Source organism: Lemur catta, chromosome 19 (genome assembly GCF_020740605.2).
Source record: "Lemur catta isolate mLemCat1 chromosome 19, mLemCat1.pri, whole genome shotgun sequence".
NCBI lineage: Eukaryota > Metazoa > Chordata > Mammalia > Primates > Lemuridae > Lemur > Lemur catta.
In genome coordinates this window covers 6,872,827-6,898,917 of record NC_059146.1, presented here as the reverse complement: position 1 = coordinate 6,898,917, position 26,091 = coordinate 6,872,827, and the positions used below count along the sequence as shown (strand labels likewise).

The 26,091-nt window shown below is 44.6% G+C and overlaps 1 protein-coding gene across 1 annotated transcript in view; it reads right to left on the bottom strand.

Moving 5' to 3' along the window:
• Positions 1-17,324: 17,324 nt before the first annotated feature.
• The window catches only part of THEGL (theg spermatid protein like), a 36,333-nt gene continuing 27,566 nt past the window's right edge, over positions 17,325-26,091 (bottom strand). The window contains exons 7-9 of the mRNA XM_045531683.1: positions 22,433-22,564; positions 19,802-19,977; positions 17,325-18,295 (exon numbers count right to left, since the gene is read on the bottom strand). Of these exons, the coding sequence (XP_045387639.1) occupies positions 18,181-18,295; positions 19,802-19,977; positions 22,433-22,564 (423 nt within the window). The 3' untranslated portion in view covers positions 17,325-18,180. The remainder of the gene's footprint in view (positions 18,296-19,801; positions 19,978-22,432; positions 22,565-26,091) is intronic.

Below are 26,091 nucleotides of genomic sequence, written 5' to 3'. Positions count from 1 at the left end.
GCGTGTTTTCTACATATGGACACATGGAGAAGGCAGAAGAAACTTCCCACTGTAGAAGCCAGCTGCAGTTTGACCCATTGCTCTGAGAGGATGGAAGGATCCTTCCTAAGGAAAAAATTGGCTCTCTTGTTTAGGAAAACACCTTAATGACTTTTGGGGGCTGTGGAGTATAGGTCTAGAAGGAGATGGGGGAAAATGAACTCAGTGGCTGAACACAATGAAATAGCATGAACTTAGTGCTTTGTCCCATACAAACTTGAGTAAGAGGACATTTGGGACCCTTGGGCACTGGGAGAAGGGATCGTGGAAGAGAATGATCTGGAATGAGCAGGCACCATGTCAGCTGACCTGGAAGAGCAGCTAATGAAAGGCTGGTGGGCTTGGCTTAGGAGCTGTGAGATGTCATATGTTCTATTTTCACTCAATATCTGAACAGTGCTGGGCTTGCTGTTGCCATGCTGTAATCGCTCTTTGCTATCCTTGACCTTCAGGAGAGCTCAATGGAGGAGCTGCCTGGGCCACACTTGCAGCGTGCAGTGGGCTGTGGAAGTGCTCGCTTCGTCTGCACCTCTTCTGAAAATGATACCTTTGCACTTGGGGAACTGCTCCCACCTCGTGTGGACCTGGCAGAGCGGTAAACCCCAGTGCTCCAGACTCCCCACCCTATGACCAGGAGGATATAGGCCAAGAGCCTTGAGAATAACTGGGCAGGGTACCACATTTTTCTCAGTCAATAGGGACTTGAGAAAAAATTAGTTTTGCATATTAAAGGAAAAGACCACTGATAAGTAGATAATTTATGGACCTCAAGGTCACATGCTGTTTTGAACTAAATGCGCATGTGTGGTAGATATGCTTTTGTTGCCCTCTTGGGGACATCATGCTACTCTCTCAACCCTTGCCCTCTTCATGTGTAAATCTTGTCCCACATATTCTGTCCACTAAAAGTTTATTTAGAAACCTCACACCAGCCGTTTCAAATGTATCCCTGCCTAAGCTCAAAGCCAAAAGGACTAGCAAAAATAATGGTCATCATACAAAGAACTTGAAACTTTGCATTCTTTTTCCATGATGGAAGCGCTAAGAGGTGCTGGAGTGGACACAAGTCAGGCAAGGCTTGGGACGTCAGCCACTGCTTATATTGGCAAAGTAAGAGAAGATTTTTCTTGGTTTTATGAAGCCTTGTATTATGATGATGTGCTTTACACAATCGCAGGCATGACGGGGGGGTTCCTAGAGACCCCCTCCTTTCACTTGGGCCAGGCCAGTTGTACTGTTACAAGTCTTTGAGTGTTGCTGTATGAGGATCCTGTATACATAAATTTCAGTGTGGCTCTTTAGAAGAGTTTGCCAACTAAACTTAGAAAAGCACAAGCAACATTGATCTGAATCTCAACTTACATAACTCATCCAGCTACTTCCATGCAATGACAAACTGACTCATAGCTCACATGAGTCATCCTTAGTGTTCCAGATCAGCAGTGCGGGAGGATTTCTTTCTCCTCCTTCTAGATAGAAGCTCCTTCTTCCCACTCGTGCTTTAAAAAGCTTTTAAATGGGCATTTGGCATTGTCTGGGAGTGGAGAACACAAGTTTCTGGGGATAGTGACCCGAAGACTAAGAATCCTCAGGGGCACAGGAGCTATAATCCAGAAGCATAGTTTGTTCCCAGGGTACAGCACGTGTGCTCGTGTATGAAGAGGAGCGTGCACACGGATGTTTGTGTGGCTGGGGGCAGGGGGAGGCGCTGAGGTAACGAATTTGGTTGTCCCCAGCCCTTCTCCCTGTCTTCCTGCAGTTTTATCTGGGAGATGGCCGCCCATCTAAAGGCTAAGTTTTCTGCCCTATCTTATAGTTAGATGTTTAGCCAGCCTGCAAGATGCCTCCAACAATCTCTGCCTCCTGCTACCCACACCTTCACACAGTCCCCTCCCACACGGTACCAGGACGGGCGGTGTGACTAACACAATGCAGCACAAATGATTCTTGGTCACTTCTGAGATTAGGTTCTAAAAGACACTACAGCTTCTCTCTCTCCCCCCGGCCCCGTTCCCCCACCTTCGGGGATTACTCGCTCTAGGGAGAGGCAGCTGCCACGCTGAGCAGCCCTACAGAGAGGGCCTCCCCGGCAAGGCGCTGAGGCCTCCTGACCACAGCCCATGAAGAGGTGTGGTCTGCCAACGGCCATGCCAGTGAGCTCACGAGTACATCCTCCAGCCCTCGTCGAACCTCAGATAACTGCAGGCCCTTAGCCACAACCACTCAGCCAAGCTGCTCCTGAAATTATTTGACCTGATCAACGTTTGCTGTTTTAACCTGCTAAACACTGGGATAACTTGCTATGCAGTGATGGATAACTAAAACCCTAGAGGTGGCCAAAAAGAAGTGGTACGTGCCGCTTCTGGCTCACGCCCCTACAAGTAAGCGTGCTCTCTCGTTTCTCCTTCCACTTCCTGTGGGCTAGAAAGCAACCACCGTAATGAGTCACCTTAGATCATGCCGATGACAACAACATCTTAGCTTTGGAGGGCAGCCATGCAGAAAAAGCCTCGGTCTCTATATTATCAGGAAATACTAGGTGTAGTTGCAAACAACCTCCAATCTCGGTGGCTTCAAAGCGACGGTGTATTTCTCACTCTGACACATCTGCTCTGGGCAATTTTTTAGGATAGTGTCCTTCATATCATAGAGCTTCCACAAATCTCAGGGGGAGGAGAAAAGGAGAGGGAGAGCTTTGCACTGGCAACAAAATACTTCTGTGACGCACATCTTGCTCACTCACAGTTCGTTGGCCAAAGCGCATGGCATGGCCATATCTAACCCCAAGGGGGCAGAGAAGTACAGTCCTCCCTTATTTCCAGAGGAAGGAGAATTGGGAATACATTTTCAGCAGAGCTAATATCTACCAATAAACTCAACACCATCAAGTTAACACATCAGCCCTGGACTCCTATCCAAGAAGGTACCTGCCGAGAGAAATCAGCTTCTATCTTGGTGAAGCTGCAGTGTTTGGGAATCTCTTATTACAAAGCCTCGCCTGTATCTTAAGCAATAAAAGCATTTAGCTAGGAATGGATTTAGGACCTGTCTACCTACGAACTGGTTCTAGAGTTATTGCGAGGAAAAATGAAGGCACACAAGTGGAAACTTCCAGAACTACTCTCCATCCTTTTCTGCCGTACTCTGTGGCCACAGAGGGTGACATTTACACATTGCCTCAACCAGGCACCCTTCCCCTCTGACTTCTGGTGATTTTTAGCCAATGGGCAGCATTAGCAGGAGATCATAGAGTAAAAGAAGAAAAATGTCAGGATATTTTTTCCTTGACTTCGTCCATGACTCAAGGCCTTCTCCACAGCTACAGGTCACTCCAGCTTTCAGTAACATCTTCCTCCCCCTGATCCATTCTAAGCCTAGAGGTGGTAACTGTTGCTAGCCCTAATGTTTTACTATGTATCCCCTGTTGGTTCCCCTTAATATTCTTCAGAACTTTGTAGAGTCCCTTCGTTAAATTGTCTTCACTTACAGCCTCTGCCACCTATGTCTTGTCGGTAGCCTGAGCAATACTTCTTTAAATTACAGCTGTTGGTCAAAACAGCTAAAGACACGAGAAATAGGAAGACATGAAAGTCCCAAAGGAGGATCTGTTATTCAACTATGCAATAATCAGAGCAAACATGCACTGGAACCCAAATCCCACAGTGCACGGGAAAGATGTCCCTCGACTGTCATCGTCAAGACAGTGAGAAGCCAAGTGGCATCGGAAATATTTGTGACTCAAGGCCAAATCATTCCAGTAAAAAGCTATTTGACCTACTTATTTCAAAATTAAAGCTTATTCTCAAATATCTTCATTATTCGTTTCAAATATCATTAGTTGACCAACTTCATTCTTTACTGGGGCTCCACTGAGTTCGGGGAGGAAGCTCTGAATTAGAACATGGAGTTTGCCTGTTTTCTATTCGAACAAGGTTCAGGGAGGCCTCCCAAAATCTCATAGGCCACAAAGTATAGCTTATAGTCCAACTCATTCCATGTTGGAAAAATGAAACAAAAAAGAACAACAACAACAAAAGAGAGAGAGAGAAACAGAGCTGCCTGACTCTTTAAATAAGGAGATGCCTCTTCTACATTTAAAAAAACAAAATAAAAACCAAAAAAGGCCAGGCACAGTGGCTCATGCATATAACCCTAGCACTCTGGGAGGCAGAGGCCAGAAGATTGCTTGACGTCAGGAGTTCAAGACCAGCCTGAGCAAGAGAGAGACAATCCCGCCCCCCATGACACAAAAACTAAAAAGAAAAAAAATTAGCCAGTTGGTGGCATGCACCTGTAGTCCCAGCTACTCAGGAGGCTGAGGCAGGAGGATCTCTTGAGCCCAGGAGTTGGAGGTTGCTCTGAGCTATGATGATGCCACTGCACTCTAGCCCCAGCAACAGAGCAAAACTCTGTCAAAAAAAAACCCAAAAAAACCCAAAAACTTCATTTGGGAGTGCTCCCCAAGGGGCACACAGGTAGGGGACCTAGAGGCTGATAACCTCAATAACCTCGATAACCTCGTCCACAGTGGAGAATGTGACTTTGTTTCCAAACATATCAGCTTCCAATGGGGTATCTGCAGTGGCCAAAGGGGAGCCAATAAGATCATGGAATATGATTTCTGTCCACAGAGATGTCTGGGATAGAAATTCCTCTGCGACCAAACAACAGAACTAGGAAGAAAATGAAAAACATCAGATTCTTCATCCATTTATTAAAATGTTCACCCATTCTAATCCACAACAAACAATGAAATCAGAATCATGCGTATTTGTTGGGATGCTTTTGGCTACAAGGGAGTGAATATCCAACTGAAAGTGGCTTATGGGTTTTCTATTTTTCTGTATAACGAAAGGAGGTGAATCCAGGTTTGGTTAATCCAACAGTCTAACTAGGCAAGAGCTCAGTCATCTTTTCCTGGGTTCTCTTCTCTTTTCCTCATAGTCCCAAGATGCCTGCTCCAGTTCCAAGCATCCTATCCCATATGACATCGTCCAAACACAGGAAGGAAAAGCCCTGGCTTGCTTTTTGGGCACCCGAAAAGCCTTTTTCCAGAAGCTCCCTAGCTGTCTTCCCCTTACCTCTCATTGTCTGGGGCTGGGCCACTCGCTCACTCCGTTGCTATAATTGGTAAAGATAATCAGCATTTAGGACAGATGGGCCCGTAGCAGGAGCTTATTAAATATTTGTTGAATGAATGAGTGGTGAATTAGATTGCCACGGTTGGCTTAGACCAATTACAGCCCATTTCCTAGAGCCCGTTTTCCCAGAACACATTGTTGCTCAATGGCTGAAGAAAACTGGCATTTTCTTCTCAAGGAAGAAGGAAGAAATGGCTGCTGGGCACAGTCAATAGTGTATGCCACATTACGCTATTTCTTTTTCAAGCAGGGAACGAGAGTGGTCCAGTAAAAGAGCTTATTGTTTTCTAATGGTTACTTTGTAAAAAAATAAAAAAAGGGAGTTTAAACAAATTGTTCATGCAAGGGGACAAGTTTCAATACTAGCATGACAAGTTACAATATTCCACTCCTAGGTATATACCCAGGAAAAATGAATCTGTACATCCAAAAAAGGGCATGGACACTAATGTTCATAATAGCTGCAAACTCAAAACAGCCCTTTGGGGTATCCACTTACAGGGGAATGGATACTCCTGTATCCACTTACAGGAGAATGGATAAACATTGTGGAATATTCATACCATAAAATACTACACAGCAATAATAAAAAACTATTGATACATGTAGCAATATAGATGGACCCCAAACACATGCTGTGCAACAAAAAAGCCATCCACCAATGAATATGTGCTATATAATTCCATTTAAGTGAAGTTCAAGAACAGGCAAAACTAATCTGTAGTGACGTAACACCTGTCCTCTCACCAATCCACACACACTGAGATGAAATGAGCGAAGAGTGCATTTCTTTATTGTGCCAAGTTACTGAGAGTTGAGTGTTTGTGTGTTTTGGCTATGGACATTATCCAACTCTGACTAGTGCAGTTCCCCATCAGAATGAAAACCTCTTGAAAGTAGAGAACTTCTCTATCTTGTTTACTGTGCTCTTCCTTGCCCTGGCACGGGGACTGTCACATTACAGGCACTTCATACATTTTTTAAATGAAATAAATAGAATTCTCTCAACATGTAGCAAGTACCTACTATGTGTCAAAATAGCCTGAACTTTGTAATGCTATATTGGTAATTTTTTATATCTCTTCAAAGCTCAACATGGAAACTAACAATAAATCCCTCAAAAAGGAGGGCTGAGGGTCACTATGGTGATTGTTCTCCTTGGCAACAAGGAAGGGAGGAAAAAAGCTGCATCTCACTTTTTAACCTGTATAAATGGGAAGAACTCCAGAAAACGAGGTGAATGGTGGAAACTTTTCTCCAATCTTTGTGTGTTTAAAACAACAACATTTTTAAAGGTAAAAAAGGACAGTGTCAATAAGGTGCTATGATATAAAATCAAATGAGATAAAAGTATCCTTGCTCTTACCTCCAGCACACATTGTGTGCAAGCTCTGCCAAACCTTGGAACAGTGTTTCTTAATGGGTGGTTTCTGAGACACTGAATAGTAATCCCCTGGGGCATCTCTTTAAAAATTCAAATTCCTGGGTCCCATGGTTAGGTCTGTTAAGTTAGAATTTCTGCAGATAGAGCTTGGGAATCTGTATTTTTAGCCAGCTGCCCAAACATTCCGATGCTCTATAAAGTATGAGAAACATGCTACTGACTTTGCCTATTTTTTTGTATTATTATTTTTCAGTACATTAATCTGAAATAATTTTAGCATCTCCCATTCCACCAGATCACTTTCCCTTTTAATTAGCTAATGTCCATGCTAGGAAACTACCTAAAAATAGCTCAGGATTTCCTTTCTGCTGGCACTGACTCCCTCTTTGACCTGTTTTTATTGTTTTTATTTCATCAGTCATCTGCAAAGCATTGCTGGTTCCACATCTCACAAGTCCTAGCAATTTTCATGATGCCAGGAGCTTGGCTGAGATTAAGGTAGTTACTGACTTTCTTTTCATCTCAAAAATAACCACTGAGAACCCAGTGCAGTGGGGCATGCTTGCAGTCCCGGCTACGTGGGAGCCTGAGGTGGAAGGATTGCTTGAGCCCAGTAGTTTGAGGCTGTAGTGTAATATGATCATGGCTGTGGATAGCCACTGCACTCCAGCCTGGGCAACATAGCAAGACCCCATCTTTAAAAAAGAATGACTGCTGGAATTCTCATTGCTGGAGAAAATGTAAAATGATACAACCACTTTGGAAAAATTGCTTGGCAATATCTACTAAAGTTAAATATATGATCCAGTGATTCCACTCCTAGGTATATACCCAATAGAAATGAATTTGTACATCCAAAAAGGGCATGGGAACCAATGTTCATAATAGCTGCAAACTCAAAACAGTCCTTTAGGGTTTGTCCACTTACAGGAGAACAGATAAACATTGCAGAATATTTATACCATAAAATACTACACGGCAATAATAAAAAAAAACTATTGATACATGTAGCAATACAGATGGACCCCAAAAACATGCTGTGCAAAACAAAAAGCCACCCACAAATGAATATATGCTATATAATTCCATTCATGTGAAGTTCAAGAACAGGCAAAACTAATCTGTAGTGATACAGGTAAGAATGGGAGCTCCTTATAGATGAGGAGAGGGGGCTATTGACCTGGACAGGGTCTGACAGAGAGAATTTTCTGGGAAGGTGGAAATGTTCTAAATCTTGATTTGGCTGCTGGCTTCACAGGCACATCTGTGCAAAAGGTCACTGAGCTGTACACTTAAGATTGATGCATTTTACTTTAATTCTACACAGATACCTGGATTCCACTACTATCTAAAGACAGATCCACAAGCCCATGCCTGTTACTTTCCTACCCTTTCTGCCTGGTTTTCCTCCACCCCACAAGCCCCTACAACTTTTTATATTCTTACCTACTTGCCAGACATTTCCTGCAGTCACCAGTCTTAGTTTCCCTTCTAGAGCTTCCCGGCCTTACCATTGCTGGGAGCGGCACAAAAACCGATCCTCTGTGTCTATGAGGGAGCCAAGGACCCCGAAGGCTTGGCCCTTCGATAGCCTGAAGTAGCTGTTGCTGCTCTTATCTTTATGACTTTTTAAAATCTTCCAATTTCTATTTCTTTACCCATTTCCACCTTTTTCACAAATTGATTCTTGCTTCTGGGGATGAATGAAAAACAATGTTATAATACCTTGGTTGGTGGATTTAATTAGGACCACTGTGGTTTCGGACACGATCCCAGATGAGTTCTTCGAAAAGAGGGAAAGAGGCAGCAAAGCAACATGGTGACCTGCTAGCAATAGAGGGTTTAGAACGCCAAAGCCCGAGACACTGGGAGGCCAAGATTAAAAACAGTTAAATAAACTAGAGTATTCCAGCTGGACGATCAATGCAGAAGAGAGAGCGTGGGCAAGTGTAAAAGTCCTCACATTTATAGCTCCTTGAATATTAATTTTTCACTCAGAACTTCACAAACTATAAAATTCAGAGCAGGGGTGCCAACACATTTGGACAGAATCCGACTTGGGTTCCAAAGTGGAACGAATGACTCTCTGCCCGCAGTTGAATCATAGCAACCTAATCCGAAATGAGAAAAAACTAAGAAGCATAAAACATACCTCCTTTAAGCTACTGAACATCTGAGTCACCCACAGAAATGAAAGTGTCAGTGAATTAGGAGAAATTAAAGAGCCATCTTGACTTGGAAGAGGAGCGTGTCCTTGAGGGCATGCAGCTGTCTCTGCTGATTGCTCTTAATGGGAAAAAAAGTAGCCAGGGAGCAACAGCGGTCACTTCTCAGGTTTCCCCAGCCTGCTAAGAAGGCGCGATGCCCTAGGCCAGCGGTTCTCAAGCTTGGCTGCACACTGGGTTTGCATGGTGAGACTTCAAAAACCACCGCACCCTGGATCCCACCCCAGAGATTCTGATTTAAATGGTCTGGGGCCCGGCCCAGCCATCAGGATTCTTAAAAGCTGCTGTGTGACCTTAGTACACAGATGAAGTTGAGAACCACTGCTCTAGATTCCAGAACCTACACTCAGTGGGGTACCTAGCAGGTTACTAAACATTCAGTGAGTATTTGCTATACTGGTAAGAGTTATTTTTTAAAAATTTTTTCAATTGAGATATAATTCACATAACATAAAATTCAACATTTTGAAGTGTGACTTGGTGGTTTTTCATCTATTTAGTATGTTGTATAACCATCACTGCTATATAATTCCGGAACATTTCCATCACCTCTATTATGGTGTGTGTCCTCCCAAGATTCATATGTTGAAATTCTAACCCCAGTGCAAAGTTATTAGGCGGTGGGGCCTTTGGGGGCTGATTAGGTCATGAAGGTAGAGCTCTCTGGCATTAGTGCCCTTACAAGAAGAGACGCAAGAGCCCTCTGCTCTCTACCATGAGAGGATGCAAGGGGAAGGCAGCGATCTGAGAACCAGGAAATGGGCCCTCATCAGACACTAGATCTGCCAGTGCCTTGAACTTGGGCTTCCCGGGCTCCAAAACTGTGAGAAATCAATGTTTGCTGTGTAAGCCACCCCGTCTATGGTGTTTTGTTATAGCAGCCCAAACTCAGACAACCCCCAAAAGAAACCCTGTGCCAATAGCTGTCAGTCTCCCTTCTCCCCACCCCTCAGCCCCCACCAACCACGGATCTATTCTCTACCTTTGTGAATTCACCTATTCTGGACATTTCATATAAATGGAATCATACAATATGTGGTCTCATGGTCCAAATGTATCCTCTTTGGGCTTTGGAAAAGAGGGTTGCCACGTGTACACCAGAAGCTCAAATAGCAACCAGTTGCAATCTTTTGTGGGTTTCAAGAATTCAATTACCTTCCAATGAGGCGTTAAATAAAGTTTATGGGAAGCCACTGTTCTGGACCAGCCTCCTGCACTAGGCCCCATTCCGCAGACCAGACAGAAGCAGAATGGAGTCACTCGTGCTAACTGACACAGGTAAATCTCCAAACAGACCTTTTCCAAAGAACAAGAGATTCACGGGCGATCAATCAGAGATCACAGCCTACCTGTGAGCATGATAAAGAAGTTCCCTCTGCTTTAACTCTTACAAGAAAAGTGACCCTTGGTAACCTGATGTTAACCAAACCCTTTCTTTGTTGGTCTGTTTCCTTGTCCCCACCTTACAGAAACCAACCATTCAGTCGCGCCCATCTGAACACTCATTCTATTTTACCCAATTCTAGAGTAGCAAATAAAATCCATTTAGGTCCTTAAACTAAATTTGTTGTGATTTTGTCTTTTGACATAGGGTATTCCGTTTGTACCAACCATGGAGAGTTGTGGAGGGTTAATGAGTGAAAACCCCACCAACAGTTCGAGACTCTGCAATTGGTAAATGAGTCACAGACCATCTCCAAAGCCAAGAAAATTCCAGAACAATAGCTGCAACCTAAGAGATCCTGTTTATGGGTTTAGTTGGGTCTAAACAAGGATAATAATCAGGGAACTTGCCTTGTCCTGTGGGGGGGGGGAGCCACAGCAGGGTCAGGTCTGACACAAATCCCGGACAGAGGGTTGTTTTGCTCTGAGGAGCTGAGCAGTTGACCAGAGGGAAGAGAGAACCTCTGGTATTCCTGCTCTGGCCCGCACTGTCATTCCTTTCATCTTCTCTCATAAGGAATCCACTATGCTGCCCAGTCCTAGTACAGAATACTTATTCCATAAAAGCACATGAGTGTCTGGTGGGACAGTGTGAAGGAGTCTTTCCCTTCACTTTCTACTCTTTTGTGCTCTGCACTCCATAATGCTTTGGGGGGGGGCGTGAAGAGCAATAAGAAAAAGAAAGATAAACATTTAGGATCTTCTGACTCATTTAATAAATGTAGTTTTGTTTTGTTTTTTAATGCCTCAGACTTATTTGGGGGTATTAAAAAGTTTGGTATCCTAGCACTCTGGGAGGCCGAGGCAGGAGGATTGCTCAAGCTCAGGAGTTCGAGACCAGCCTGAGAAAGAGCGAGACCCCATCTCTACTAAAAATAGAAAGAAATTAGCTGGACAACTAAAAATATACATAGAAAAAATTAGCCGGGCATGGTGGCGCATGCCTGTAGTCCCAGCTACTCAGGAGGCTGAGGCAGGAGGATCACTTGAGCCCAGGAGTTTGAGGTTGCTGTGAGCTAGGCTGACGCCACGGCACTCACTCTAGCCCAGGCAACAGAGCGAGACTCTGTCTCCAAAAAAAAAAAAAGGATGTGGGGGTGAGGGAAACTTCCCCTTCACCCCGGAAGTTTTGCTGAAAGACCAACTCACAATGAGGCAGATGAATAAGAGAAATATTTATTTACCATGCACAGAGGGAGAATCACAGGGTGATTACCCAATACCCCAGTGGGGTCCAGAAATTTATATACCCTCATTTTAGAGGAGAGGGGGAGATGAGAATGGTAGGCAATTCTGTTTTAGGGACAATAAATGGTTACTAAGGAAGATGAATAGATACTTGGGAGAATGAACAGATGGGGGAGAGAGATCGACTTGTAAATGATTCTCTTTGGAAATGAAATTAACCCGAGAGACAGATGTTATATTTAAAATGATTTGGGCCAGGTCTGGTTGCATTCTTGATCTTCCTTCCTGTAATGTATTGAGATAACAGGGAGGGGAAGGGAGTTTGTTCCCTTTGATGGGCCTGGTATTTTATGAAGAAAGAGGGAAGGTCTCTTCCAATACCTGTGATCTCTAAGGGCCTTTAATTCAAAATACTCTTTATACCAAGGAGTCATATTTTGGGATGAAATTTCCTGAGATCCTTCAAAGCCTTAACCCCCAGTACCTCAGAATGTGACTGTATTTGGAGATAGAGCTTTTAAAGAGGTGATTAAGTTAAAATGAGGTCATTAGGGTGGGCTCCAGTCCAACATGACCCGTGTTCTTATAAGAGGAAATGAAAACACCGATGGAAGCGCAGAGGAAAGGTAATATAAAGATGCAGAGACTGCCAACGAGAAAGACCTCGGAAGAAAACAAGCCTGCTGACACCCTGATCTTAGACTTGCAGCCTCCTCCAGAGCTGTGAGATGACAAATGTCTGTTGTTTACATGGCCCCGTCTGTGGACCGTGGTTATGGCAGCCCCAGCAGACTAATGCACGGCATCAGCATCACCTGGACACTCCGTAGAAATGCTCGTTCTCAGGGTAAAGCCACAAACGTGGCCACCCCTCACCTTCCACCTTCGTGGGGAACCTGGTGCTAAACTATTCCTAGACAACCTGCTTCTGGGCCGGGGTTTCACAGGTAGCAAAGCCACTCCCTTGCTGCGATCTATTGAAGGGCCCTAGACACAAGGGTTTATTGTGACAGAGGCTCATAGGAACCTAGCCTTGTATTTCCCCTAGAAGCAATGATCATCATTTGCTAATTCAGTGTTCTTGGTGACTTCATAGAACATGACTACTGGGAATAACAAGGATCAACTATCTCCACCTCTTGTAATTAAAGGCTTTCAGGTAAAAAAACAAAAAAGGAAAAGAAAAGAAAAGCTCATTCTCAAGCCCCAGCCCAGATCTGCTAAATCAGAGCCCCAGGGGCACGCAACCCCAGAGCCTGTGTGTTAACATGTCCTTTGCGTGATTCTCGTGAGGCTGAAGTTTGGGCAGCACTGATCTACAGCAGCAGGTCATGGCAGCACATTAGAATCACCTGGGCAACTTTTGAAAATGAGCCTCACCAAGGTGAGGTGCCTGGACCTCACCTTGAGATTTTGATTGGGTTGTTGAGGGTTACGTGGTCAGAAGCTGCCCAGGTGGACCAGCTTAGATATGTTTTAAAGCTCCCCTGTTGAGCCTAAGGTGCAGGCAGGGTTGAGCTCCCCTAACCTAGAGCCTGCTGGCATGGTGCAGACACCTACAGAAGAGACGACTGATTGCAGGTACTTTGGGGTAAACTGAGGCAGTTTACTACCTCCCTAGCCTAAGGAGCTTCTTTAGTAGTTGTGACTTCAAAAACAAACTGGATTCCTTCTCTAGAGATAACAAAGCATCCCTTCCTCCACCTGCAAATCCCCACCTCCCTTCTGTGACAGGGGAAGCCCAGACGCTGGGAGGTAAGAGCAAGTCAACAAATCAGAGCAGCCTGCCCATCAGATCGGGAGAGAGGAATTTGGGAGTTCTGGGTCTGGCACTGCTGCCCTTTTGTCTTGCATGGAATTGGACATGAGCAAGACCCTTCCAGAATAGCTTAAGGATGTAAGGTGCTCCTTCTCCTAAGGGCTTGGCAAAGCCTATATTCTAAGCTTCAAGGTTCCCCAAATAGGATTTTATAAACAACTCCATGCTGAGGTAGCAATGCCTGAAAAGGTTTAATGAGGTACCTTTTCTGCCTGTGTTTCCATTTCCAAAAGAGATAAAGTCTTAGGTGGCGGGGAAACAATTCTGGAGGTGGAATTTTATGCATTAGCAAACTGGCAAGAGACATAGGGCTTTGGCGGAAAAATAAGAACACTAACAGTAACAATCATTGTGTGTTACCACACCCAGAAGCATTTCATCCATCGTCTCACTTAATCTTCTCAAGAATGCTGGAGGTGAGTTCAGAGGACTTGAACCTAAACCATCTCTACCTACACAGTGTACTTGTGTACATGAACATGACTTACACTTTCCACTGCCTATGGCTTCAGAAAATTCTTGCTCAGGATGACAAAGTTGCAAATAACCTTTATAATTATCCTGAAAGCACCCCACCAGTCTCATCTCCTTGCAGAGTCTTTCAGTCCCCTGCCCCGCCCTGTGCAAGCCCTCCCAACAAAAGACCAGCCCCAGACTCGACCTCCTAAAACCCCACAAATACCCCACTCTGCCCTCCCCTTTGCTGGATGCTACTAGGACTCTGTGGAGGCAGAGAGCTGCTTCACCTCAGTAAGCTACAAACTCAGCTTTGCTTTGTCCATCAGCAACGTGGTGATGTCTGGGGAGGCAGCATTTTACAGAACTAGTCTTACCCCCATTTCACAGGTGGGGAAATTGAGGCCCTGAGAGATCAGGAAATTATTGAGGTCCAGGGTTTAAATCCTGCTGTTCCCATTCCAGAATGGATACTTCTAGTCACATGTCTACACTGCCTCCCTGTACATTTGAAATCACACAATACAGTGTCCTGTTCTTTCTCCACCAGTGGTCAACCCTGTGGTAATCATCCCAGAGAAGACAGAACTTAAAATGGCTCCCTGACTCGGGTCACGTTTTAAGTTCGCTAAAGCCAGGATTGTGGCGCTTTCAAACTCTCCAGGCGCCAGGACGTTCCTGCCTGCTTAGACAGATCATCGTGCCACCTGCAGGCTGTTACTGCTTCCCTGCATGTCCACCTGCATGACCACAGCCACCCTCCCCCTCCCACAGGGCAGCTGCCCACCCCCCCCCCATGTGTCCCTGGCACCTGGGGGGTGACGTTGAAGTCGAGCTGCTGCTTTCTGCTTCCCTGCTCCCGCGGCCCGCTTTCTCCGTACCGGCCTGCCGCCCGGCCTGTCTTGCCATCCTGCCCGGGCCCGGAAGTCCTGGGCGACCGCGCCTCGGCAGGAGGCAGCAGGCGGGCAGGCGACGCGTGCCGCTGGCGGCTGGGGAAGTTTCTCCACCTGGCAACCCCCCTCGATAGGAAGGAAAAATCAGCACAAACTGGGAAAGAACGTGTGCCTGCAGGCTTCGTCTCCCTACTGCCTGCGGCCCGTCTCTGCTGCCAAGGGTGGCCGCGGGCCGGCACCCCCTCGGACAGGCCCGCGGGAAGCAGAACCCGCGGGAAGGAGCGGGGAGTCGGGAGACGTGGGGGGCTGCGCCCTGCAGTGACAGCGGGTGCGGGGTCTCCCCGGCCACCAGGGGGCGCCCAAGTTCAGGTCTGCTGTGGGTTGGTTCACGCGAGTCGATGGCGGACTTAAAACACCTAATGGATAGACAAGTGCCGACCCGGCCTCCCAGCGGACCGAGACGAAGGACGCGCCCCCAGACCTACGGAAATCGGCCCAGGCTCGCGGGGTCCGCTGTGCCGCCGGCCCATTAGCTGCTCCACTTGCGGCGGTGAAACGAAAGACCTTCCCCTTCACCCTCTGACGTTCTGATTAAAAATCAGTTCACAAAAGGAAGATGAATTGGAGAAAAGGCGTACGAATGTATTTGATCATAGGTTTCCGGCCTTCGGAACGAAGACCCAACTCCCGGACGGGGTGCAGGAGCTCATGTGCCATCTCGAGGTTACGGCAAGAAAGGGGCCTTCGAGCCCTCGGCCAGGTTTCAGTCTGGAACGTCGGTCCCCGGTGCGCCCACGGCCCGAGAATGACCGGACACGCCGCAGTTCGGCGAGCACGAAAATGAGGTTTATGGAGGAGAGAAAGATAGGATTATAGGGCAAGAGCGACATGTAGGTTTACGGAGCATGACACGTAGGCCACAGATGACGACCGGACCCATTGTCACAACAAAGGGAGAGCAAAAGGAAGGGTGCAAAAAAAAAAAAGGGCCCAGTTATGGGCTGCATCTTCTTTTATAGCGCCCACATAGAGACCTACCTGCCTTGTGGTTCAGACGTCGCCATGGAACCACTTTGATTGGACAGTTGGGAGTCACATGACCTGAGCCTTAACTACGCATGCAGGTTGTTCTCGTTCAAGTTCCAAACTCCATGGTACCTATGATGCTTGGGCTATGGGCCAGAGAGTCCTCTGCATTCTTTTGTAGCTGGCGTGCTGAGTTATGATTGGCTGATTCGTAGGGTATTCCCTCCTCCCCAGCTATGGCGACCGCTTGGGAGATTAGGGTGGGGCAGGACCAAGGTGGGGGCCACAGCACCCACTTTCGTCCCCAGGAGACTCGGAATACCTCACAGCCACCTAACACTTCCCGCGAAACAGGTGTTGGGAGGAGGGAGAAGAGGAATTCTGTTGAGGGGCAATAAATGATTACCAAGGATAATTCAGTGGGCTTGAAGACCATATAACGGTCCAGGACAAAGTCTGTTGGGCCTGCAGAAAGGTTTGTGACAAAAGTCTGTCCAGGTTAGTTGACAGACTTTTGTTTTCTTTTCTATCAGTTCAGTTAATGAAAACTCAGGAAAGGGACCAGGAGTAATTGTTTTCTTCTTTGGTAGGTCCAGACTTTAGGCAGATAAGGGAACTTCAGAGAACAACTTTATCCTATTCTTTGGGAGAAATGGTAGGGGACGGGGGAGGTCAGAGGGACCTGGAGGCTTGCTTTTCAGTTCAACATGTTGCTATAATTGGGGATATCGGTTTCTGAGCCCCAACACTGTTAACTACTGCTGAAAAACAAATGAATAACAAATACTGTGGGGGACACATACACCACCCCAAAATATGAAGGATTGTTGAGCTGAAGGCAATTAAGCAGCAGCAGATGCAAGAGGGCTCTCTGTCCTCCTTGCCTAAAAAAAGGACATAGATTTACAAAGACAAAAGGAATCCTGCTCCCACATCTATCAGGGAGAACAAAGGTTAACACTGCAGACAACTTTGAACCCTTACGAGGCTGGAGATGCTATGAGGAACCTACATAGCAAGCTTTACTAACTCGCCTTAATCTACCAGTGACTGCCTTCCAGCAAGCTGCTGTCCCTAGCACCTCAAAGTCCTTTTCCTTTGTCTTGTGACATCTCTAAAAATATTCGTTTAATATAAGAATCAAGCCATATTTTTCCCACTGATATGAATTATGCCATTCCCCCCCAAAGGCAAATAGAGAATTTTTAAACAATAATTTTCGTTTTAAATTCATACTTTATTATATACATGTTCTCATCTAATCTTTACAACAATGCAGCAGGAACTCAATTTATGCATAAAGAAACTGAGCCACAGGAAGTTAGAAAGTTAGTTTGAGATCATCCACCTGGTAAATGATCCGTGGTGGATACAAACCCAGGTTTGTCTGATTCCAAATTCAAGTTCAAAACTACTATGTGGGCTGGGGCATGGTGGTTCACACCTGTAATCCTAGCACTCTGGGAGGCCAAGGCAGGAGGATTGCTTGAGGTCAGGAGTACAAGACCAGCCTGAGCAAGAGTGAGATCCCATCTCTATAAGAAATAGAAAACTTAGCTGGGCATGGTGGTGCATGCCTGTAATCCCAGCTACCTGGGAGGCTGAGGCAGGAGAAGGCTTGAGCCCAGGAGCTTGAGGTTACAGTGAGCTAAGATAGCGCCACTGTACTCTAGCCAGCGTGCCAGAGTGAGGCCCTGTCTTAAAAAAAAAAAAAAAAAAAAAACAGAAAAAAAACAATACTATGTACCACAAACGCCTTAAAGACAGAACTCATTCATCTATAAAATTAGTTTTCAAGTAAGTTCATTTTCATGCAAATCTATATATGCACCATGAAAGTTGGTTTAATTTGTAAAATTCTGATCCACGGAAAGAATAAAATAAATAAGATAAAAACTCTGGGCAGATGCAGTTTGACAGAGAATTATAATGCTGCCAAACCTCTTGCTTTTTCTGTCATGCACAGTAAGCGTCTCTGAGCAGGAGTTGGTGGAGATGTGATCACTTAAGGTAACCTGTTCCCTAAATGTCAGCTACAGATTATAAAAAGCATTTTGATTTTTCCAAGAGTCTTCACCGTGTTTTTTCTAGGTAACGAGGTGAGGCTGGCAAAGTAACACGAAGCATGGTCTCAATTCCCAAGGCTCGCTGGACAGGGGTCTGAGGCAGGATCGGCTACTGGGGAACACGGGACTCAGGAGGAAAGGAAAAGCCAAGCCTGCAGACAGGTGGAAGAGCGAGCGGTTCTTCAGGTCAGCGCGGCACCGGCACCGAGGCAGCCGGGAAGCTTGCGAGGAATAGCGAGGATAATAAGGCCGGCTCTCAGGCTCTCATTCTCCCTTTTATTGCATGCCAGAGTCCCAAACCTGCTAATACCCGACAGGTAGACAGGTAACAGCAGCAACTGCTATTTGAAGATTATGGTGCAGTTTCCTGGAAGTCTCTCTCTCTTTTTTTTTGAAGGGGACGGAATATAAACTGACAGTACCAGAACAGGGAACTAAGTCATCTTACATTATGTGTTCTCGATAGATAACTAGGGCCTAACGGATGTGGCTGTCTGTATTTAACGTACAAGAGGAACTGACAACTCCCGAACCCTTTGAGAACATTGTGCTTTCAAAGCAGCCGGCTTGACTTTAAAGACCTCTGGATCGTAATACACAATATGCGCAGGAGACCTGAAATGGGAGGAAAAGAAATCAGCTGAAATAAGATGAACAGAAAAGGGAACTGACGTATCTCAAGCGCCCACTATGTGTCTGTCAGGCACTACGATATTATCCCATTGTGATTTTCACCACCCGCGCTACACAGACTAGGAAATGAAGCCTCAGATAAATTACACAAATGATCTACGGTCAAATCCAGATTTGCATATCTGTCAGATTCCAAAGACTTTTCTTTTTCTACAGAAAGTAAATTCTGGATGTTTCTCAGTTTTGAACTTGAGTTTTAAAATCAGACAGACCTTGTTTTGTGGCCCGCATGGATCATTCACCATAACGTAGTTTGGCCATGTTAAAACAGGCCAGATTAGTTCTCTGGTGGACTTGAAAAAAATCAAATTTTTGAAGTTTACCATATTTAGTATCTTACCACTAAATAATAACTTTGCTACCAAGATAAAACCTTGATGAAGCACTTGATCATGCTCTTCTCTTCCCTTCAGTGAACAGAGAATGAGCTTCATTTCATTTGATGATTAACTTTATTTTTTCAAGAAGGATAAACACATTATAATATTTTTAAAATGTTATTATGTAAGAACTAACATATTTTCTTTTCCCTGAGCTCAAGACTTCCACAACTTTTTCTGCCTCTCCTAGCTTTTCCTGATATGCTTAAAGAGGGGGATCAGCTGTTACCCCTTGAAGGGAACAAAATGAATTGAGGTTCAGGCAGGTTAAGAGGGCTTCCAAAAAATAAACAGGAATGAGAGGCAATTCTTCTTGTTAATTGTATTTTCTTATCTGTTTGAAATAGGTCATATATGTACATGATGCAAAACATTGAAAAAAAATAAAAGCTTAGTTAGTAAAAAAAATATAAAAACTTAGTTACCAGTTCCCTAGGCCCTCAAGGCAACCATTGTTACCAGCTTCTTGTAAACTCTTCTGAGATAGTATAGGCAAATATATGGCACAGATAATATATTTTCTTATACAAACTGCAAGATATTATATGCTCTGTTCTACAACTTGTTTCACTCAATAATACATATTAGATGAATAATTCTATATCCATACTTTTAGAGCTTTTAACACCGCCAAATTATGTTATAGCAAATGATCCATGGGGGCCACAGACCCAGGTCTGTCTGATTCTAAAACTCAAGTTCAAAACTGAGAAGCGTCCAGAATTTACTTTCTGTGGAAAGAGAAAGCCCTTTGGAATCTGACAGATACGCAAATCTGGATTTGCCCATAGATCATTTGTGTAACTTCTCTGAGCCTTCATTTCCCAGTTCTAAATTTCAGTACCTAGTCCACTAAACTTTGAACAGTACCTATATATATATATATATATATAGACCATAGATTTGTCACAATAAATGTAACTGGTGAGATGTTTTTGAAATTTTTTGTATTTCTGTAACTGTTTTCATTGGCCTCATTTGGTCAACTTTCCCCCTCTCCCCAGAACCCCAGCCCTTCCTGTCTGTCTTTAGCCTTAAATTGACATACCTTGCACTTGGACTAGTTAGCTCCTGAACTCTGGGTGATACTTGGGAATGGGCAGCAGCGTAAGACACTGGCCAGTAGGCATCACGGCCAGGGAGATAATCTTGATGAAGAGGCTTGGCCTTAGCTAGAGCTACTGTTCGGGGGCCAGCAATGGCTTGCAGGGCAGCAGGGGCTACCTACAGTAGAAACAAAGAGACACAAAGATATATCCCAAATTTCACCATGTCTCCCTATCTCTGCAGCTCTATCCCTATTTGAGTCACAACCATTTCTCTCCTGAGTTACTGCGACACACTCCTAACGGTTCTCCGTGCTTCCATTCTTGCCCCTATGCATAAAGCCTTCACAGGACAGTTACTGAGGGAGAGAATGAACATGTGATGAGTGTGTTCCATGAGCCAGATAGTGCTGCAGGTGATCTGCCTATACCATTCCCACTTAATCATCATAACAACTCCATGAGCTAAGTACTTTCTAAAGCCCAAGTCGAGTCAAGTCACTCCCAGGCTGTAAACCCTTCCTGTTGCTTGCCATTTTGCTAAGAATATCACTTAGGCTCCTTCCTGTGATCTTCGAGGCCCTACATGGTCTGAGAGCTGCCCTGCTCCTCTGACCTCCTCTTCTTCCCCTCTGCACCTGATCACGATGATCCTAGCCGGACTAGGCCCCCTGGCCCAGCTCCTTCTGTCTCAGGACCTTTGCACTTGCTAGTTATGCTTGAAAACCTCTTTCTTCAGTCCTGGCTTGGCTGCCTCTTTGTCATTCAAATCTCTAGACCCAAACATCCTGACCTCTAGGAGGTCTTCCCTGACCAGCCAAGATAAAGCAGCCTTTCTGATTGCCCTCTTCTACAGTATGTACTTTTTTTTTTTTTTTTGAGACAGAGTCTTGCTCTGTCACCTAGGCTAGAGTGCCGTGGCATCAGCCTAGCTCACAGCAACCTCAAACTCCTTGGCTCAAGCAATTCTCCTACCTCAGCCTCCCAAGTAGCTGGGATTATAGGCGCACACCATCACGCCTGGCTAATTTTTCCCATTTTTGTTTTTTTAGTAGAGACGGGGTCTCACTCTTGCTCAGGCTGGTCTCAAAGTCCTGACCTCAAGTGGTCCTCCCGCCTTGGCCTCCCAGAGTGCTAGGATTACAAGCATGAGCCGCCATGCTTGGCCACCCTCTTCTACAATATGGATTTAATCTTCCTTAAAACACTTATCAACACCTGAATTAGCTCATTTATCTCTTCATTTACTGTCTGCTTCTCCTCATTAAAATATAAGCTGCTTGAAGGGAAATACCTGTTTGCAAAAGCTAGAATAGGCTCTGGCGCATAACTAGGGTTGAATAAATACATGTTGACTTACTTGTAGTTTTAAAGTCAAGACCAAAAGGGATCAGTCAATCAACTATATTTATCCAGATTGCCCTTCTCGTATGTTGCTTTATTGGTAAAATATGAAGGGTGACAAATGGCTAGTATTCTCTCTGTTAAGTCCTCATTTAAAAGAATTAGGATGGATACACCACTCAGCAGCCCTGAAAGTGTTCTGCACTGCACTGGCACAGAGTTGTTTTGGGTTCTAAGAGTTTGATTTGTTGCAATGTCTTTTTTCTAAAGACTTTCTTTCATTTTTTTTTTTAAACCCCAAACAATGATAGGGAGAGATGTCTATAATTCCTATTCACATACCAAAACACTGAGACTAAAGTCATTTGCCTGGGGGTCACAAGGCAAATCACTTTAGCAAACTCAGAACACTCTCCCAGGGCGTGATGGTTTTCTTCCCTGGCTGAGTTCCATGTGAAATCCTCAGGTTCCCAGAGAGAGCGTAAAACTACTTCTGCCTCCTTTGGCAACATGACCATGAGATATTTATTGAAAACTCAACTGCAATAGGGCACTGCAGTTAATGGAGGGAAATGCCAAGGCAGAGGGGGAGAGAAGTGAGGCCCCGTGCTGAGCGCCAGGCCTTCCACAGCAGACCTCCCTGGGGGAACCCTGATCACAATTCCCTTGCTCCCCTTGCTCCACCCAACTTCAAGCTCATCCCAACTTTAGTACTTTGACACGTGCTCTTCCCTTTACTGGAATATTCTCCTCCTGGATCTTCACTTGGCTGACTCCTCATCATTCGGGTTTCAGCTCACAAGTTCCTTCCTCAGAGAGGCCTTGCCTGACTACCATATGCAAAGTAGTTATGCCCCTGCCCCCACAGTCACTCATTTCCTCAGGGCTGTGTTCTTCATGACACTTATCACTATCTAACATTATCTTATCCATTTACTTATTTGTTGTCTGTCTCCCCTCATTAGCATGGAGCGCCATGCTGTTCACTGGGATCAGTGCCTGGCACACAGTAGGTGTTCAAATACTCGTTGAATGCGTATGGCTTAGGAAGGTCGTCCCAACATCACAGAGCTAGTAGTGGCAAGGCTGGGATTTGAACACCCATGCTCTTGGCCTTCTACCCCGCTGCCTCTCTCCATAACGCGTAGCTAGGTCTTCCTTCCTGCCACAGACCACTCTTTCAAGATTCTCTTTTCTGATGACTTTGGGCTATGCCCTGTAGAGGCAAAATAGCACCCCAGGAAGAACCAGAGAGTGAGCAGAAGGATGTCAAGGCAGTGATGGCTTACAGGACGGATGGGAAGTTCACTGTTTTGTCTTTCGAAGCACAGACCCTCTATCTTCAGCCTTGGGTGGGCAAGGTCTACAACTCTTGGAGTTGCAACAGCACTCAGGGTAGGAATTGAAATCTTGGTTTCAATCTAAGGGAGAAAAATAAAACAGTACCTGTAAGTATCAAATAATAAGCACTGTCTAGTTCAAGATGTCTAAATCTGTGATCCGACTTCTCAGCAATCCAGCAGAAAGGTTGAGAATCTTGCAATAACCTGTGATCATAACCGAGAGGATCCATTTCCATCGTTCTCAAACTGGATTTAGGGGCTCCACCCCGGCTTCTCAGGAACTTAGCTGTTAAACTAAAGATGTGGAGGAAATAGCAAACAGTGTTCCATATTGATTCAGAGATAACTGGTAATGCCAATGTGTGGACTGATAAACTCAGCCCAGAGGGAAGACTCAGCTCTGCCACAGAACACCCTAAGGGGTAGACTCTGCTTTGTTCTTAATTATTTTTCCCCTTTGGAAATTGGGACTCACATCATCACAAATCACCATGCTTAAATGGAATGTAAGTGGCTGTCTTATTCTTGTGGAACAGATAAGAAAAAGAAACCAAAGCCAGTAAGAGGAGAAGCAGAACTGTATGCTTCCACTAGACGCCCAAGTCATCCCTCACTATCTTGATTGTGGCAATTTGTTCAGATTACACGGTCTTCTATTTAAATTACTTGTATTCAAACTCAAAACTTACCACAAGACTTTGAAGGGGAACATGATCAATAACTAAAAACAAAATAGGGCTTTAACTGTGGGTAGAAATAAAATACATAAGATATTTTTCAAATTCCTTCTTGTGTTGTTTAAATGAGGATGATGATAGTTACTGGCAGTGTCTCACATGTATTAATTCACTTATTCCCCATCTGGGGTATCATTTTTATTTCTATTTCTCTAATAGAGAAACCAAAGTACTATGAGGTTCAGTAATTTGTATCAGTCTAAATACTAAGTAGCAAAGCTGGGATTCAAACCAAAAGTCCTGCCTGTCTGAATAACACCATGACGTACTGATGCATTATGAGCATTTCATGTGAATAAAACTTTGTCTCCTATCAGGCTCTGGGAAAATCAAAGAAATACATGACAACCATTGCCTTCAATAAGGCTTATGGTCTAAAAGGAAATAAAATAATAATTCACTAATTCAATTCATTAAACAAATATTTCTTAATCAATTATCATAGACCTATAGGCAAATAATTTAGATTATTTGATATCCATAAGAGGAAAGAAATAAAGTATTGAGAGATGTCAGAGGAAAGGTGGGAGAGTCCAAAAAGATTCTCTTTTCAGGGATAAAGAGACATTGGATTGGAGTTTGAAGGAAGGGTCAGATTTTGATAAGTAAAGGGAGAAGGAAAGCTAGGGAGGATGAGGTAGGAAAGAGGAAGGGAAGAAAGTCTGAGAACAGGGGCAAGGGAGCTTGGAGCAGGTTGTCTCTGGTTATGCATTATCAGGACTCTTAAAATGAATTTTTAAAAACTGCTGGAATTATAAACAAAATGATAAAACTCACAGACTAAACTTAAAAGCCTATGAAAAACCGATTTTTAAATTCAAAATTTTGAAAATGGGACTTTTATTTAAATCAAGAGCATACCTCTGAACAGTCTTTTCTGCACGTAAAAATCATGTTCAGGGATACCAAAAAGACTCACATCATTGGGTGTGGTAGTCTTCCTTAAGTGCCTATAAATTCTTTGACGCTTCTCTCATTGAGGGGTGGGGTTTATATCCCCACCCCCTTGAATCTGGCCAGACTTAAAACTGCATCAATCAACAGAGGATGACTGCATGGACGTCATGTGACTTCTAAGACCAAGCCATAAAAAACTATGCAGCTTCACCTATTCTTTAGGAATGCTCACCTTTGAGACACTCCATCTTAGGATACTCCTTCTCAGAACATAGCTGCCCTGCCTAGACAGGTCCAGGCCATATGGAGGTGCTCCTACAGATATTCCCAACTGAGTCTAGCCTTTAAGTCATCCCAGCCTAGGTAGCACACATAGATGTTATTATGGACTAAATGTCTGTGTCCCTTCAACATTCATATGTTGAAGCCCTGTCTCTCAGTGTGATGGTATTAGGAGGTGGGGCCTTTGGGAGGTAATTAGCTTTAGATTAGGTCATGAGGTTGGAGCCCCATAATGGGATTAGTGTCCTTTTAAGAAAAGAAAGAGAGACAAGAGCACACGCACGTGCTCTCTCCCTCTCCCTCCCTCTCTCTCTCCCTCTCAGCAAAGAAGAGGTCATGTGAGCATACAGCAAGATGGTGGCCATCTGTAAGCCAGAAAGTAGGACCTCACTGAAAATAGAAACTGCCGGCATCTTAATCTTGAACTTCTCAGGCTCTAGAACTGTGAGAAATAAATGTCTTCTGTTTAAGCCACCCTGTCTATGGTACTAGGTCACAGCAGCCCAAGCTAGGACAGATGTGAAGGAGCCTCTGGATCATTCCAGCCCACTACCATTTCAGACACCCAAGCCATTACAGACTTCCCGGCCCAGGCCCCAGACATCAGGGAGCAGAGATGAGCCACACTCGCTTGCTCTGTCAGAATTTCTGACTCATAAAATCCTCGAGCAGAATAAAATGGTGGTTGTTTTATGCCATTAAGTTTGGGGGTGGTTTGATATGAAGCAACAAACACCCAGAAAAGAACTTTAAGGATAAGTTCTCTGTATTGGTTCTAGATTACCTGAAATTTGTTTCCTAAACTAATTAGATTTAAATGCATTAATGGTCCTATTGCTAGTGGTTAAAAAAAAAAAAAAAAGGCACCAGTAGTCCGCGGCACGCAGTGGAACACTGAAAGCAAGGCTTTGTGTGACCAAGTAGCTGCTGCCAGAAAACATTTTCGTGAAATAAAGAAGTACAGTAGGGTTGAGTGGTTGTTTCTAAGTGCACTGCAGAACTTACTAGAAATGATCTACTCAGGCCTTTACAATCCCCCTGTAAGGTCCAGATAAGGGGCCAGAAAGCTTCTGTGACTTCCTTAAAAGAAATTCTTACCTTCTATCATCACTGGGCTGAAAATCCTAAAGACCAAACTCAAAATCTAATTCTGTAAGTGGCTGAATTACAGTGAAAATTGCCCAAACTTGTACGGTCTCTTATGTTAAAGTTCGGGCAATGACTGGAAGAGTGGGGCCTTGAACACTGAAAGAGGGACATATGGGCAGACTCCAATGAAGCTGGGGACCTGAAACCCCTAAATACTGCTGAGCCTTCCTTACCATTAGAATCAGCCCTTCCTCCGGCAGAGAAGGTTAGCCTCCCCTTGCCAGAAGAACTTGTAATGGCTTTTCCTGATGGCCTGGCCCTGCTGCCTCTTACTGCTTCTACATCTATAACCAGACTCAAGTCCTAGCTGCCGTAACAGCCTTCCATAGGCTTCTCCACCAGCTCCCACAATTGCTTCTGGGCTAATCCCTAGTGTAAAGCCCTTATTCTATGTCACTCATAGCGGTTCTGCTTCTCTGATTCAATCCTGATGTACCAGGCATAGAGGAGGCTGTCAGAAAAGTTCATTTGATGAGACAGAAAAATAAAGAAGAAGAAAAGGAAAATACACACCTAGAAATAAGAGGGTAGCATGTCACA